This window comes from Papio anubis, chromosome 17 (genome assembly GCF_008728515.1).
Source record: "Papio anubis isolate 15944 chromosome 17, Panubis1.0, whole genome shotgun sequence".
Lineage (NCBI taxonomy): Eukaryota > Metazoa > Chordata > Mammalia > Primates > Cercopithecidae > Papio > Papio anubis.
In genome coordinates this window covers 22502242-22518532 of record NC_044992.1, presented here as the reverse complement: position 1 = coordinate 22518532, position 16291 = coordinate 22502242, and the positions used below count along the sequence as shown (strand labels likewise).

General features: G+C 39.0%; 1 protein-coding gene across 2 annotated transcripts in view; it reads right to left on the bottom strand.

The window, feature by feature from the left end:
* Nucleotides 1-16291, bottom strand: part of TAOK1 (TAO kinase 1) — a 172468-nt gene that overhangs the window by 48542 nt on the left and 107635 nt on the right. The window contains exons 10-13 of one of the 2 annotated variants that reach the window (XM_009190016.4): nt 11519-11612; nt 9072-9153; nt 3564-3731; nt 488-691 (exon numbers count right to left, since the gene is read on the bottom strand). In XM_009190016.4, the coding sequence (XP_009188280.1) occupies nt 488-691; nt 3564-3731; nt 9072-9153; nt 11519-11612 (548 nt within the window). The remainder of the gene's footprint in view (nt 1-487; nt 692-3563; nt 3732-9071; nt 9154-11518; nt 11613-16291) is intronic. The other variant, XM_021928890.2, reaches the window with a different exon arrangement.

Sequence of the window (16291 nt, the reverse complement as noted above, 5' to 3'; positions counted from 1 at the left end):
CATAATTTTCCAAATGGAGATAACAGGTTAGGAGTTAACAAGGCTTTTTTCATTAAAAAATGCTCCAAACTTCTTTTTTTTTGAGACAGGGTCTAACTCTGTCGCCTACACTGGACTGCAGTCGTGTGATCTTGGCTCACTGCAACCTCCACCTCCCAGGTTCAAGTGATTCTCCCACCTCAACCTCCGAAGTAGCTGGGAGTATGGGAGTACAGGCACGTGCCACCAAGCCTGGCTAATTTCTGTTATTTTTAGTAGAGACAGGGTTTCACCATGTTGGCCAGGCTGGTCTTGAACTCCTGGCCTCAACTGATATACCTGGCTTGGCCTCCCAAAGTGCTGGGATTACAGGCATGAGCCACTGCGCCCGGCCATGTTCCACACTTCGGGAAACTTCCTTCTCCTCCTTCTTCCTTCTCTTAAACTAATAGACGAAGAAAACAGTTTATCAACATTGAATTTTTTTCAATGAAATCCAAATACTCACAGGTTTTAAATGGATGACAGAACTGTTAGACATCACTGTGTGGTCTCCCTCCATCATATCTAGCTCACTCTTGTCATCTGAGACATCTGGAAGACTGTTAACACTACTGCTTTGGCTGCTGGCACTGATGGACATGCTGGGAATGGATTGATTACTTCCAACACTATTCACTGTTCCTGTCCGGCCAACACCATGATCTTGTTCCTAAGAGAAAAGAACATTCAAATTCAGTTCAAATATTTATATATATATCTCTCTTCTGAATTCTTGATTATAAGCACCTAGCATACCACTTGGCAGACAGTCTCAGACAGTTGGTCTATCATGAGAAATTGCTTTTATTTTCCAAGACCAAGAAGTTTATCAACTGTTAGTTTATTGAAAAACAAAAATGACCAACAAGTAAATCACAAAAAAACTCAGCCAACTGTCTAAAACAAAGTCAGCTGATCACTTTTGGGTGATTTTCAAACTAGAATATTTTCTCTACATTGCTTGTTATTTTAAAATAACCATTTATACTTCTCATGGGGCATATATAGGGATCCTGCTCATTTCTCAATAATTCTTGGTTAATACAAATCCCTCCTTTAAAAAAAAAAAAAAAAGCACTGGCTATTCTGGGTACAGTGCCTATGGGGTAGCCCTGCTCCATAAGGAGCATTTAAAAAAAAAAAAGTATTAGAAACCTCATTGTAGTTGTTATTCTTTTTTATTAAACCAGCTTTTCATAAGTAGATTCTTCTTTCTTCTGGAAAATAGTCTCCAGATTACCTTTCCCTTCCTCCCTTCCTGCCTTTCTTTTTCTTTTTTGTATTTCAATAAGTTTTTGGGGAACACCAGATTATCTTTTTACCACCAAATAATTTACCATTAATTCCTACCTATTCTTGTGTAAACTAATAATTACATATTATATTATTTCAAATCACAATCATAAGAATGTTATTCTGATGTAAACAGGCAGGTGTAGTACCTGGGCAGTAACATTACAGTAGTCTTACCATACCAGAATTCTTTAAGATACGTAGAATTTAATAAACACAGACATATATGTAGATAGGGACTTTTCTTACATCCCTAGCCTAACACATATATTGTTAACAATTTAACTACATAGAATTTTATTAATTTCACTTTATTAAAGTATTTCACATATCTGAAATAATCCCAATTTTCTAGTGATTACCATTAAGAACTTAAAAAAATCCCCAAATCCAAAAATTGTAAGTTTAGAAAGTCTTATATTTGACAGTTCATTAATTATTTAGTGATATTAAAAAGAAAAAGAAAATAAACTATTGCTCATGGTTTCAGAATGCAAAGTGGTCTCTCTCCATGAAAACCAATAGAAAAGAGGCCGGGCGCGGTGGCTCACGCCTGTAATCCCAGCACTTTGGGAGGCCGAGGTGGGCGGATCACAAGGTCAGGAGATCGAGACCACAGTGAAACCCCGTCTCTACTAAAAATACAAAAAATTAGCCGGGCGCGGTGGTGGGCGCCTGTAGTCCCAGCTACTCAGGAGGCTGAGGCAGGAGAATGGCGTGAACCCGGGAGGCGGAGCTTGCAGTGAGCCGAGATCGCGCCACTGCACTCCAGCCTGGGCGACAGCGCGAGACTCCCTCTCAAAAAAAAAAAAAAAAAAAAAAAAAAGAAAACCAATAGAAAAGAATAAAATTTTCGAATTCTGACGGGGCAAAGAAGAAACAAAATATTTAGAGGGAAAAAATAGCTTTACACATAATATACTTTATATGTATATTTCTTCATGAGGAAGTTCTGTAACACTTCTACAGCAAATCTGTATTTCCATTCTCCCTAAGAGGCAAGACAGAACTTGGTCTTGAGAGTAAAAGAGGTATGAATTTGAACCCATGTTCCTCTACCTACAGTGAGCAACTTAATTTATTCTGAGCCTTGCTTTTGGTATCTGTAAAATGAGTATTTTAGAACAGTGTAGGCCAGGTGCGGTGGCTCACACCTGTAATTCCAGCACTTTGGGAGGCCGAGGCAGATGAATCACTTGAGGCCAGGAGATGGAGAACAGCCTGGCCAACATAGTGAAACCCCATCTCTACTAAAAATATAAAAAATTAGTTGGGCGTGATGGCGCAACTGTAGTCCCAGCTACTTGGGAGGCAGAAGGTGGAGAATCGCTTGAACCCAGGAGGTAGAGATTGCAGTGAGCCAAGACCGCGCCACTGTACTCCAAACTGGGCTACAGAGCAAGACCCTGTCTAAAAAAAAAAAAAAGAACGGTGTAGATGGAATAAAATCAAGTTTCTTTGGTGACACAGTAGAATGCCTAGTAACTTTCTCATGACTTCTGAGAGAGTACATTCAACCTTCAGATTCTGTATTTCAAGAACTTCCAAAAGCACATCATATGGAACTGGACAATAGGTCAAATAAGGGCTCAGACTGGGCACGGTGGCCCGTGCCTGTAATCCCAGCACTCTGGGAGGCCGAGGTGGGTGGGCCACCTAAGGTCAGGAGTTCAAGACCAGCCTGGCCAATGTGGTGAAACCCCAACTCTACTAAAAATACAAAAAATAAAATAAAATAAAAACTAGCTGGGTGTGGTGGTGCACGCCTGTAATCCCAGCTACCCGGAAGGCTGAGGCAGGAGAATCTCTTGAACCAGGGAAGTGGAGGTTGCAGTGAGCCAAGATCATGTCATTGCACTCCAACGTGGGCAACAAGAACAAAATTCCGTCTCAAAAAAACAAAAAAGGTTCAGTGGTCAAGAAATTAGAGAAGGACTAGATTAAACAAAGGTGAACAGGTTTCTTTAACAAAGGACTTCTCAGAACCTTCACTATGACACTGTGTACCATAAAGGGGCATGTAATCTAACATGATTAAAGACTTAAAAAAAATTTCTTTTTAATTTTTCTTATTTCTCCAAGAAAAAGGGACCTTTTTTTAATTCCTAACTGGGATTTTATAGGACCAATGGTAAGAAAATACAACCTGGAAACCATTGGTATATAAGGTAAATTATGGCAGGGCAAGCTGTATAAGGAAAGAAACCAATAGTGAAAATTCAATATTGGAGTCATTTTTTATCTGTTACCTCTTCTTCTTCCTGTGCTTCTACTGCTGGTCCGTTATGTGCCTCCTGGAAAAGGAGTTTCTTCATCTTTCGATACTGCAGATTGTCCAGTTCTCTTACTGCATCCTTTGTCCTCTGAATGAGATCTATTAACACGGTTTCAGGGCGCTCCCGAAGAACAAACATGTGCTAGATAGGGGAGAAGGTAAAAGGTTGATTTTTTTTCAATTAGTGCCAAGGTACTCCTTCTCAGACCCTAGAGATAATATCCTATGATAGATAATGCATATAATCTATACCTACATAATTCTGTTAAATTTCTCCTATTTATAAAATTATCATTTACATACATATACTCTGTGTATACACAACTACTCTTTTTATTTTGAACATAATATTTTTGTTGGCCAACTAAAAATGCAGAGTTAAAATAACTGAAGGGTCTAAACACTAAGAATTAAGTCCAATCAGAGCTCTCAAGGTTTACATACTCTAAGAACTGATGATTTCACACAAAAGACGTGTTCAGTTATGAGTCATATTAGTTTCAACAGGAATGTATCTAATGATAGTGAATTATGAAAGATGAATTTAGATATTAGATATCTTTATATCTAATATCTTTATATGCTGGTGAACAATATTCTGCATAAAATACTAACAGAGATTAAAAGTCATTAAATTATTACTGTTTATCACTAGCGTTTAATATAATTTCACCTTATCAAATACAAAAAGTAGAAAAAACAATTCCACCATTATGATGATCACAGTTACATTGTAATATACTTCTTTTCAGAAATTTTCTATGTATAAAATGTTTTGGCCGGGCGCGGTGGCTCAAGCCTGTAATCCCAGCACTTTGGGAGGCCGAGGCGGGTGGATCACGAGGTCAGGAGATCGAGACCATCCTGGCTAACATGGTGAAACCCCGTCTCTACTAAAAATACAAAAAACTAGCCGGACGTGGTGGCGGGCGCCTGTAGTCCCAGCTACTCGGAGGCTGAGGCAGGAGAATGGCGTGAACCTGGGAGGCGGAGCTTGCAGTGAGCCGAGATCGCGCCACTGCACTCCAGCCTGGGTGACACAGCGCGAGACTCCGTCTCAAAAAAAATAAATAAATAAAATGTTTTGTAGATACATAGTTAGCATGTAAATTCCAGAAAGACATATTCTGCCATCCCTTGAGTTCCATGAGATATCCTTGAATTCCTAAGACAACTTTTACCTCCTTTGTTAGCTCACATTTATTTCTTCTTTAAGCAAAGAGTTGTAACTATGAATCGTAGCCCACTGTAACCTCAAACTCCTGGGTTCAAGCAATCCTCTCACCTCAGCCTCTCAAGGAGCTAGGACTACAGGTGTGCACCACCATGTCAAGCTAATTTTATTTGATTTTTTTGGTGGGGGTAGAGTTAAACTCCTGGCCTCAAGTGACCCTCCCATCATGGCCTCCCAAAGCATTGGATTACAGGCATGAGCCACTACGCACAGCCTCTATACAATATTTTATTCAATTTTCACAGTCATAATAAGTATTATTATTTTAGCTGGGCGCAGTGGCTTATACCTGTTATCACAGTACTTTGGGAGGCCAAGGTAGGCAGATCACTTGAGACCAGGAGTTCAAGAACAGCCTGGCCAATAGTGAAACCCTAAAAATATAAAAAATTAGCAGGGCGTGGAGGCATACGCCTGTAATCCCAGCTACTCGGGAGGCTGAGGCACGACAATCACTTGAAGCTCGGAGGCGGAGGTTGCAGTGAGCTGAGATCATGTAACTGCACTCCAGCCTGGGTGACAGAGCAAGAGTCTGTCTCAAAAACAAAAAAATAATTATTATTTCAAATTCATAAACATAATGCTTGTAGAATATTTCATCAAATGTTTGTGCCCAAATTACCTAACCATTACTCTAATTTGGGGCAGCTATTTCTAATTTTTAATTCCATGATAAACAGCTTCATATATTAAAATTTTTTCGTTAGTTTTTTTCTTTATGATAGACTGCAATAGAAATGTAATTAGGCCAAAAGATAAGAAGCTCATGATAAACACTTCCTATCATTTTAAATAGGGGTATGATAATATATACTAGGGGCCAGGCAAATGAATACTATTAATATATGCAGATTTAGAATCTAATCACCAAATACTAGTGGGCTGGGTTACTACTACATGAGTTAGAAAGGTTTCTTTTGCTTCTATTTGGCAAATGTAAGAAGCCAGTCACATTCTTCCTTTTTTTTTTTTTTTTTGAGATGGAGTTTCCTCTGACTGCCCAGGCTGGAGTGCAATGGTGCCATCTCCGCTTACCACAACCTCCACCTCCTGGGTTCAAGCGATTCTCCTGCCTCAGCCTCCTGAGTAGCTGGGATTACAGGCATGCGCCACCATGTCCAGCTAATTTTGTATTTTTAAAAGAGACAGGGTTTCTCCATGTTGGTCAGGCTGGTCTGGAACTCCTGACTTCAGGCGATCTGCCTGCCTTGGCCTCCCAAAGTGCTGGGATTACAGGCGTGAGCCACTGTACCTGGATATTCTTCCTTTTTCTTTAATTTGGTGTATACCACTATTTACAATAGTGTCTTCTTTCTTTCTTTCTTTTTTTTTTTTTTTTGAGACGGAGTCTCGCTCTGTTGCCCAGGTTGGAGTTCAGTGGAGTGATCTCGGCTCACTGCAAGGTCCGCCTTCTGGGTTCGCACCATTCTCCTGCCTCAGCCTCCCAAGTAGCTGGGACTACAGGCACTGCCACCACGCCCAGCTAATTTTTTGTATTTTTAGTAGAGATGGGGTTTCACTGTGTTAGCCAGGATGGTCTCGATTTCCTGACCTCGTGATCTATCCGCCTTGACCTCCCAAAGTGCTGGGATTACAGGCATGAGCCACCGCGCCCGGCCTCTTTTTTTTTTTTTTTGAGACACAGTCTCACTCTATCTCCCAGGCTAGAGTGCAGTGGCGCGATTTTGGCTGATTGCAACCTCCGCCTCCTGGGGTTCAAGCGATTTTCGTGCCTCAGCCTCCTGAGTATTTGGGACTACATGAGTCCACCACCACGCCCGGCTAATTTTTGTATTATTAGTAAAGACAGGGTTTCACCATTTTGGCCAGGCTGGTCTCAAACTGCTGACCTCAAGGGATCTGCCCACCTCGGCCTCCCAAAGAGCTGGGGTTACAGGCATGGGCCACCGCTCCCGGCCTACTATTTACAATATCGTTTTATCCAAAAACATAAAACCTTATATTTATTTATTTATTTGGAGAAGGGTTTTTGCCCTTGTTGCCCAGGCTGGAGTGCAATGGTGCGATCTCGGCTCACCACTACCTCTGCCTCCTGGGTCAAGCGATTTTCCTGTCTCAGCCTCCCGAGTAGCTGGGATTACAGGTATGCGCCATCACGACCAGTTAATTTTGTTTTTTTTTTTTTTTAGTAGAGACATGATTTCTCCATGTTGGTTAGGCTGGTCTTGAACTCCCAACCTCAGGTGATCTACCCGTCTTGGCCTCCCAAAATGCTGTGAGCCACTGCACCCAGCCAAAACCTTCTATTTCTAAGTTTCACTGTTTGTTAGATTTTGCTTATTTTTTTTAACCAACATAATTCCTAGCTATATTAAAGCTTCTACTAGCTACTATGAGTGCCTGTGTATTCAGGCTTTCATTTCTGAAATGACAAGTAAGCTTACTGCCTGGAATTTCTCAAGCATTACTGAAATTTTGCATGGTTTTTCTATACACTGTGGCTGCAAATAATACTGCTGAATATATATGTGACCCTTTCAAACTAACTTGTGGCTTTAACTGATGTGTCAGTGAAAATAAACTGAATTTCCTTGAAATTCTAAAACATTAGTGTAAATATAGTTGACTTAAATCTTACAGTGAAAGATTAAGAAGATTCCTTAGGGTCCCAAAAAGATAGTCAAATCGTACTTATTACTGCCTAATCTAGATGTTTTAAGAACTATATTAAATTCAACAATACTACTATTGCTATTAATAAGACAGTCGATGCCCAAATGAAATAATTTTTTAAGACCAGAAAGCATACACTAATCATGTGTTTAAATTACTCAACCAAGCCTGTTGAAAACTCAACAGAACTCACATATTTTTAAAATATTTCATTGCTAAGTTAGAAAAATATATTTCCAAAAAAGGAAGCAAAGATATTATTTCCATTTTTAAGTTTCTCTTCTCCAACATATTATGTAAATACATCATGTCATCTTTCTTTCATATTATATTAATATTGTACAGATCAATACATAAAAATTAAGCAAAAAGCTAAACTATGTTTTTTTTGTGTGTGTTTTTTTTTTTTTTGAGACGGAGTCTCGGTCTGTCGCCAGGCTGGAGTGCAGTGGCACAATCTCAGCTCACTGCAACCTCTGCCTCCGGGGTTCAAGCAATTCTCCTGCCTCAGCCTCCTGAGTAGCTGGGACTACGGGTGTGCGCCACCACATCCAGCTAATTTTTGTATTTTTAGTAGAGACGGGGGTTTCACCATGTTGGCCAGGATGGTCTTGAACTTTTGACCTTGTGATCCACCCACCTCAGCCTCCCAAAGTGCTGGGATTACAGGCGTGAGCCACCGTGCCCAGCTAAACTATGTTTTATCAACTTTGAAATAAGACATTGTTCTGCCGGGCATGGTGGCTCAAGCCTGTAATCCCAGCACTTTAGGAGGCCAAGACGGGTGGATCACGAGGTCAGGAGATCGAGACCACCCTGGTTAACACGGTGAAACCCCGTCTCTACTAAAAAAAATACAAAAAACCTAGCCAAGCGAGGTGGCGGGTGCCTGTAGTCCCAGCTACTCGGGAGGCTGAGGCAGGAGAATGGCGTAAACCTAGGAGGCGGAGCTTGCAGTGAGCCCAGATCTGGCCACTGCACTCCAGCCTGTGCGACAGAGCAAGACTCCATCTCCAAAAAAAAAAAAAGACACTGTTCCACATGAATTAAAATTTATAACTCATGATTATATTCTTGAACATATTAAGTATTGAGCTATTTGAATACTTAACTATACATTCTATTTAGACATGGTAAGAGCAGCTAATCAATTTGAAAAAAGAAATTAAAAAATTTAGTATCTAAGAAAAGTTCTCAGAAACAATAGTACAAAAAACTAGTATTAGTAAAAACTAGTAGAGTATACTTAATCCTAATTCAGAATCAAATAATAAAACACATTATTTATAATCATTTCTTAGGGGTAAGAACAAATTTAAAGTATAATGGAACTGGTGGCTCACACCTGTAATCCCAGCACTTAAGAGCTCAGGCAGGTGGATCACGTGAGCCCAGGAGTTTGATACCAGCCTGGGCAATGTGACAAAACTCTAATTAGCCAGGTTTAGTGGCGTGTGTCTATAGTCCTGGCTACTTGGGAGGCTGAGGTGGGAGGATCGCTTGAGCTTGGGAGGTCAAGGCTGCAGGAGACGTGATTGTGCCACTGCACTCCAGCCTGGGTGACAAAGTGAGGCCTTGTCTTAAAATAAATAAATAAACTGTAATAGAACTGACCTTTAGAAGTTCCTCTGATGTAGGTCGATCTTGAGGGATTTTCTGGAGGCAAGAATCTACAAAGTTGCGAAAATAATCAGACCTATTGTAAAGGAAAGTATCAAGTGAACACATTGCTATTTCCTTTAAAAATACATCCACAAATCAAGGCACGTGCCTATTGGTGGGAGGGGGAATGGAAAGGGAATGATTTAAAAAAAGCAGAGACTATATAGTTTCATGTGAGTCTATGAAGATCTATCTAAAGCAACCAATGAATGTTTACCATTTTCCAAAGATAAATTCACACAGATTACTTTAAAATCCTGCTCCTACATATTTAAATATCACAACTCATACTACTGTATTGAGGCAAAATGAGGGAAGCCTATCTACTTTTTCTTTTTTTTTTTGCATTCAAACCCAAGATAATATTCCTTTCCAATTCCCTTTTTTTCTTTTCCTTTTTGCTAAGCCTTTCTTATAATAAGCTCTTTTCTTATTTGCCCCTTGGATCGTCTTCTATATAGCATGTTTCAGAATATCACTCTATCTGCTCTGGAGAGAGCGTTTTTATACCTGAGTATTTGGTGCTCCTGAGCAAATGGGAAAAACTTCCATTAAACCTAGAAAACCTATTAAGATATTTTTTAAAATGTTAGAAGTCTGTAACACATTATTATATAGTGTTATTGACAAGAGTTCAGTGAGTAAGGCAGTAAATAATTACTCCATCAATGTTTGTCTCCAATATTCAAATAAGATTTTAAGTTCTTTGTAGGCAAGAATTCTTTTATAAATCCCCAAGTCTCAAACACAGTGTAAAGACAGTCTGTGTTCAATATATTTATTTATTTATTTATTTATTTATTTATTTATTTATTTATTTTTTGAGACTGAGTCTGGCTCTGTCGCCCAGGCTGGAGTGCGGTGGCCGGGTCTCAGCTCACTGCAAGCTCCGCCTCCCGGGTTCCCGCCATTCTCCTGCCTCAGCCTCCCGAGTAGCTGGGACCACAGGCGCCCGCCACTTCGCCCGGCTAGTTTTTTGTATTTTTTAGTAGAGACGGGGTTTCACCGTGTTAGTCAGGATGGTCTCGATCTCCTGACCTCGTGATCCGCCCGTCTCGGCCTCCCAAAGTGCTGGGATTACAGGCTTGAGCCACCGCGCCCGGCCAATATATTTATTACTTACATGTATCAACTATGGTTTCAATGTTTTTGTTTCTCCAAAACTGATGTTGAAATTTAATCTCCAATGCAACAGTGTTGGGAGGTGGGGCCTAATGGGAGTTGTTCAGGTCATGAATGGATTAATGCTGCTATAAAAAGGGCTTGTGGGAGAGGGTTCTCTCTCTCCTGCTCTCTGCCATGTGAGGACACAATGCTTCATCCCCGCAAAGGATGCAGAGTTAAAGGCACTATATTGTAAGCAGGAGGGCCAGGTCCTAACCTGCCAGTGCCTTGATCCTGGACTTCCCAGCCTCCAGAAAATGAGACTGTTCTTTATAAATTACCCGGCCTCTGATACTGTTACAGCAGCACAAAATGTACTAAAGCATACCATAACCCTAAACTCAGTGCCAAAAGATTCGTTCTACATAATTCTAAACACAGAGTTATACAGAAAGAATCTTTTGGCACAGAGTTTTAGCATTATTAGTTTAGTAGAGTTACATGGCACACTCTTAAATGGCAAAGACTTATATGAATGGGACATAATTATGTACTCTTTAAATAATTAAGTACCCCTAATTTACATATCTGTGATTTTCAAAATACTAATTAAATATGCTAGCTATTCCCCTAGAATTTATCAAATGCTAGGTACACCTGAGGAATTAATTTTCTACTACAATTTTATACTGTTGATAAAAAATCCTAGTTTTCTAAAATTGTCAATCTGTTGTCCATAAACCTCTTTACACGAATGAACTAAATTTTATCAAATCAACGAAGCCCTAGAAGGAATATCAGATAAAACTGAATAACATATTATAGTTAGAGTGATCCCAAAATTTTTAATTACCTGGTAATTTTGATAGTCAAATCATTTAACCTATATTTTTATATCATATAAATTATAAACCATCCTGCAATCAAATATCACTATAGGTTGTAATAATAAGTATAGTTTAGTTATAAAATATTAATGCTTAAATGCTACTTATTATTTAATAAGGATTAGGTATTCCTAAATTTAAAGAAAAATACAAATTCTTGTAAAAATGAATACTTTTTGCATTCATGTGACATCATCCATCCTTTTCTGAACTCAGTTATACATATGCTATAAAATGGAAACATGATAAAGAATAAATATAATATTTAAAAGGCTAAAATAAATCTATTTTAATATCTTATAAGGTGATACATTTTACCTAATTGGAATTAAATCACTTTGATAACAGATTATGAAAAAGCATTTCATTTATTCAACATTGAGCAATATATATATTAACAATACTCACCATTCATTAGACTGTAGTGTAGGGGATTCATTTTGGGCTATGTGATATAAGGCACTCATTGCATTCATATTAAATAAAGGAGGCTTCCTTTCCGCTGTAAAAGAAAGGAAACATTCCTGTTAAAATAGGTGCCGGGGTACTCTAGTACTGGGCACGTTTTTCTTTTTTTTCTTTTTTAATGATTTTATTTTGAAACAATCTTAAACTTATACAAAAAATTGCAAGTAGAGTTCAAAGAGCTTTTTTTTTTCCTTTTCTTTTTTCTTTTTTTTTCTGAGATAGGGTCTCACTCTGTCACCCAGGCTGGAGTGCAGTGGCACAATCTCAGCTCACTACAGCCTTGACCTCCTGTGCTCAAGCAATCCTCCTACCTCAGCCTCCCGAGTAGCTGGGACCACAGGTGTGCACCACCATGCCCAATTATGTTTTGTATTTTCTGTAGAGATGGGGTTTCACCATGTTGCCCAAGATGGTCTTGAACTCTTGAGCTCAAGTGATCCTCCCAACTCAGCCTCCCAAAGTGCTGGGATTACAGGTGTGAGCCACTGCACCCAGCCTCCAAGAACTTTTTCAAGTGAATCAATTGAGAATAAATTGCTGACCTGATGCCTCACCATCCTTAATATATACTTGAGTGTATATTTCCTATAAAGAAGAACATTTTCCTAAATAATCATAATACATCCATTAAATCAGGCCATTTAATAGTGATATAAGACTATCATCCAATCCCCAAACTACATTCAAGTTTCATTCAAATGTCCCAATAATATCCCGTGTAGCAATAGTGAGCTTTGAGTATTGGCAATCTTCAAGGAATTTGTTCATTTTATCCAAGTTGTCAAATTTATTGACATAAAATTGTTCATATTTCCCCATTACTCTTTTAATACCTGTAAAATCTATAGTGATTATAATCTCTTACGCCTGATTTGGAAATCTGTGTCATCTCTCTTTTATTTTGTGATTAGTCTGGCTAGAGGTTTAACCATTTTATTGATCTCAGAGTACTAGTTTTTGGTTTCACTGATTTTCTCTATTGTTTTTCAGTTTTCTATTCAACTGATTTCTGCTTTGATCATCATAATCCTCTGCTTATTTTGTGTTCAATTTGCTCTTTGTTTTAGTTTCTTAAGGTAAAAGTTGAAGTCATGACTTTGACAAATTGAAGTATGGTTGCCCTTCTGTATCTGTAGGTTCTGCATCCACAGACTGAACCAACCAACTAAAATATTTCAACCACAGACTGAAAACATCTGGGGAAAAATAATAAAAATAACAACAAAGACTTTTTAACAATAAAAAAATTAACAATTTTTATTTATTTATTTATTTATTTTTTGAGACGTGGTTTCACTCTTGTTGCCCAGCCTGGAGTGCAATGGCGCGATCTTGGCTCACCACTACCGCCACCTCCAGGGTTCAAGAGATTCTCTCCTGTCTCAGCCTCCCAATTCTCTCCTGTCTCAGCTTCCCGAGTAGCTGGGATTACAGGCGTGCGCTGCCATGCCTGGCTAATTTTGTATTTTTAGTAGAGACGGGGTTTCTCCATGTTGGTCAGGCTGGTCTCAAACTCCCAACCTCAGGTGATCCACCCGCCTCGGCCTCCCAAAGTGCTGGGATTACAGGTGTGAGCCATTGCGCCCAGCCAAAAATACAAATTTTTAAGACAGCTACTTACATGGCATTTATATTATATTAGGTATTATAAGTAACCCAGAGATTATTCAAAGTATATGGGAGGATATGCATAGGTTACATGAAAAGCTAAGCTATTTTATATGAGACTTAAGCATCTGCACATCTTCTTATCTGAAGGAGTTCTGGAACCAATCCTCTGAAGATACTGAGATATACAGGACTCTTGAATGTACCTCACTTTGAGATTTTCTGACATTTCCTATTATCAGAATTAGGCTAAACACCTTTGGCAGGAGTATCACAGAGGTAATGCTATAATTTGTATCCTATGATGTGGCACTTGATTTTGAGAAGTTCTGTTATTGATGGTATTCACTTTGATCACTTGATTAAGGCCCATGTCTGCCAGTCTTCTTAATGATGAAGTTTCTCTTTTCTCCTTTGTAATTAATAAGCATTTTGCAAGATGGTACTCTGAATCTACATAAATACTCTGCTTCTCACGAAACTTTCAACTTTATTCTTTTATTTATTATATGGAGTCACAGATTTTTATTTTAATAAGTTATATCATTTATTTTGATGTTCAAATTATCTCATATTTGAACAGTAGAAACCTTTTTAAGTTGGCTTGTATCTTTTGGACATGGTCCCATTATTATTTGGTTACTTTCTTGCTTTCTGGTACACTAAGATGTCCTAGCTTCATCTTATGCTTTCCCTAGCCCAGACCCTGGATCAATCATTTCTCCAAGGGGCTGTTGTGCTAGGTGTGCTTACTGCTGCTGGGGTGTCACTAATCTCAGACACGCTCAATGAACAGAGTTGGGAATATATACATGTACACAATACATTTATACACCTATGTGTACAAATACATGACATATATTATTTATATTTGAAAACAACAAATATTGTAGTACAATATCTCAAATTCCAATCCAACAACATCATGTTTATTTCTAGCTTTCTCTTTCCATATTTGTAAAATCCTTCTCTGACAATGAGAGAAACCCTGCTCTCATTATCCTTAACATATATATATATATATTTTTGGAGACGGAGTTTCGCTCTGTTGCCAGGTTGGAGTGCAGTGGCACAATCTCAGCTCACTGCAAACTGCGCCTCCCAGGTTCAAGCAATTCTCCTGCCTCAGCCTCCTGAGCTGGAACTACAGGCATGGGCCACCATGCCCGGCTAATTTTTGTATTTTTAGTAGAGACAGGGTTTCACCATGTTGACCAGGCTGGTCTTGAACTCCTGACCTCAGGTGATCTGCCAGCCTTGGCCTCCCAAAGTGCTGGGATTACAGACATGAGCCACCACGACTGGCCCTTAATATATTTTTCTATCTGATAAATTCCTCCCATGTAACCAATATCCCATCTTTGTGATCATCTTCTCTCTCCTTAAGCAGATGCCCTCCTTTCTCTGTTCAAATTCTGAATCCCCATTCCACTTCACCCTACAATGTGAATAAACCTCTTGGTCACTAAGTCTTTTAAATGGTATACCATCAATATATCAAACTTATATCAAACTAGAACATATCTTTTTAATTTTGTCATTCACTATTAAATTAAAAATCTCTCAATTTTATCAAAGAACATTAAACTTGGCTAAAAATCACAGAAGAGATTCACCGAATTTATGTATTAGACTCTCATAAATTCAAATAACTTTTTTTTTCTTGAGTCAGAGTCTCACTCTGTCACCCAGATCAAAGTGAAGCGGCAAGATCTCAGCTCACTGCAGCCTCTGCCTCTCCGGTTCAAGAGATTCTCCTGCCTCAGTCTCCCAAGTAGCTGGGATTACCAGGATGCACCACCACGCCCAGCTAATTTTTGCGGTTTTACCATGTTGGCCAGGCTGGTCTAAAACTCCTGACCTCAAGTGATTTGCCCACCTTGGCCTCCCAAAGTGCTGGGATTACAGGCATAAGCCACTGCACCCAGCCAAATATTTTCTGTCTCAAATTTTTATAAGCTACTACTAAACTTCTTCCTTTTTTTGAGATAAAGGCTTGGTCTGTCACACAGGCTGGAGTGCAGTGGCACAATCTTAGCTCACTGCAACCTTGACTTCCTGGGCTCAAGTGATCCTCTCACCTCAGCCCCTCAAGCAGCTGGGACTACAGGCGCATGCCACCATGCCCAACTAATTTTTTTGTATTTTTTTGTAGAGACGGGGTTTCTCCATGTTGCCCAGGCTGGCCTCCAACTCCTGAGCTCAAGTGATCTTTCCACCGTGGCCTCCTAAAGTGCTGCAATTAGAGGCATGAGCCACCACTTAATTTTAAACCAAATTTATTTTAAGTTAGAGATACTATTTCTTATTATCTTGTGCATGTTTCTAAACTGTCTCTACCCATAAATTTGAACTGCTTCTGTAAAAGTAATACCTCCAAAATTCAAAAGGAAATTAGATGAAACTGAGACAGAAGCACTGAACGGTCTAGAAAGTAAATCTCAGAAACAATGTCCAATAATAAAATTTCCAGAGAAAGAGTTCAAATTATATATACTTATACAGAAGAGTAATCACCAAAGGGTGAGATAAATGGGTTCAAATTTAATATTTTCATTTATTCCTCTCAACGGGAAAAATGACTTTGTGTACTTTTGTTTCCTGTATTATTTTAATTTAATTAATTTGTTTGTTTAGAAAGGGTCTCACTCTATCACCCAGGCTGAAGTGTAGTAGCATAATTATAGCTCACTGCAGCCTCAAACTCCTGGGCTAAAGGGGATCCTCCCACCTCAGCCTCCCGAGTAGCTGGGACTACAGGTGTGAGGCTACCATGCCTAGCTAATTTGTCTTGTTTTTGGTGGAGATAAGGTCTTGTTATACTGTCCAGGCTGGTCTCAAACTCCTGGCTTTAAGCAATCCTTCCGCCTTGGCCTCCCAAAGTGCTAGGATTACAGATGTAAAGCCACTGTACCTAACTGACAGTAGAACTATGAATATTTTCTTTTCACTCTTTTTGTATTTCTATAATTTTATACCCTAAACACATTATGTAATTTAAAATGATAAATTACATTTTTACAAAGATTATATAATCATGCAGCTCAAATAACAAGAAACTAAGAATTTTCATCAGATGAACTATAAAGAAACATGTAACCAAAC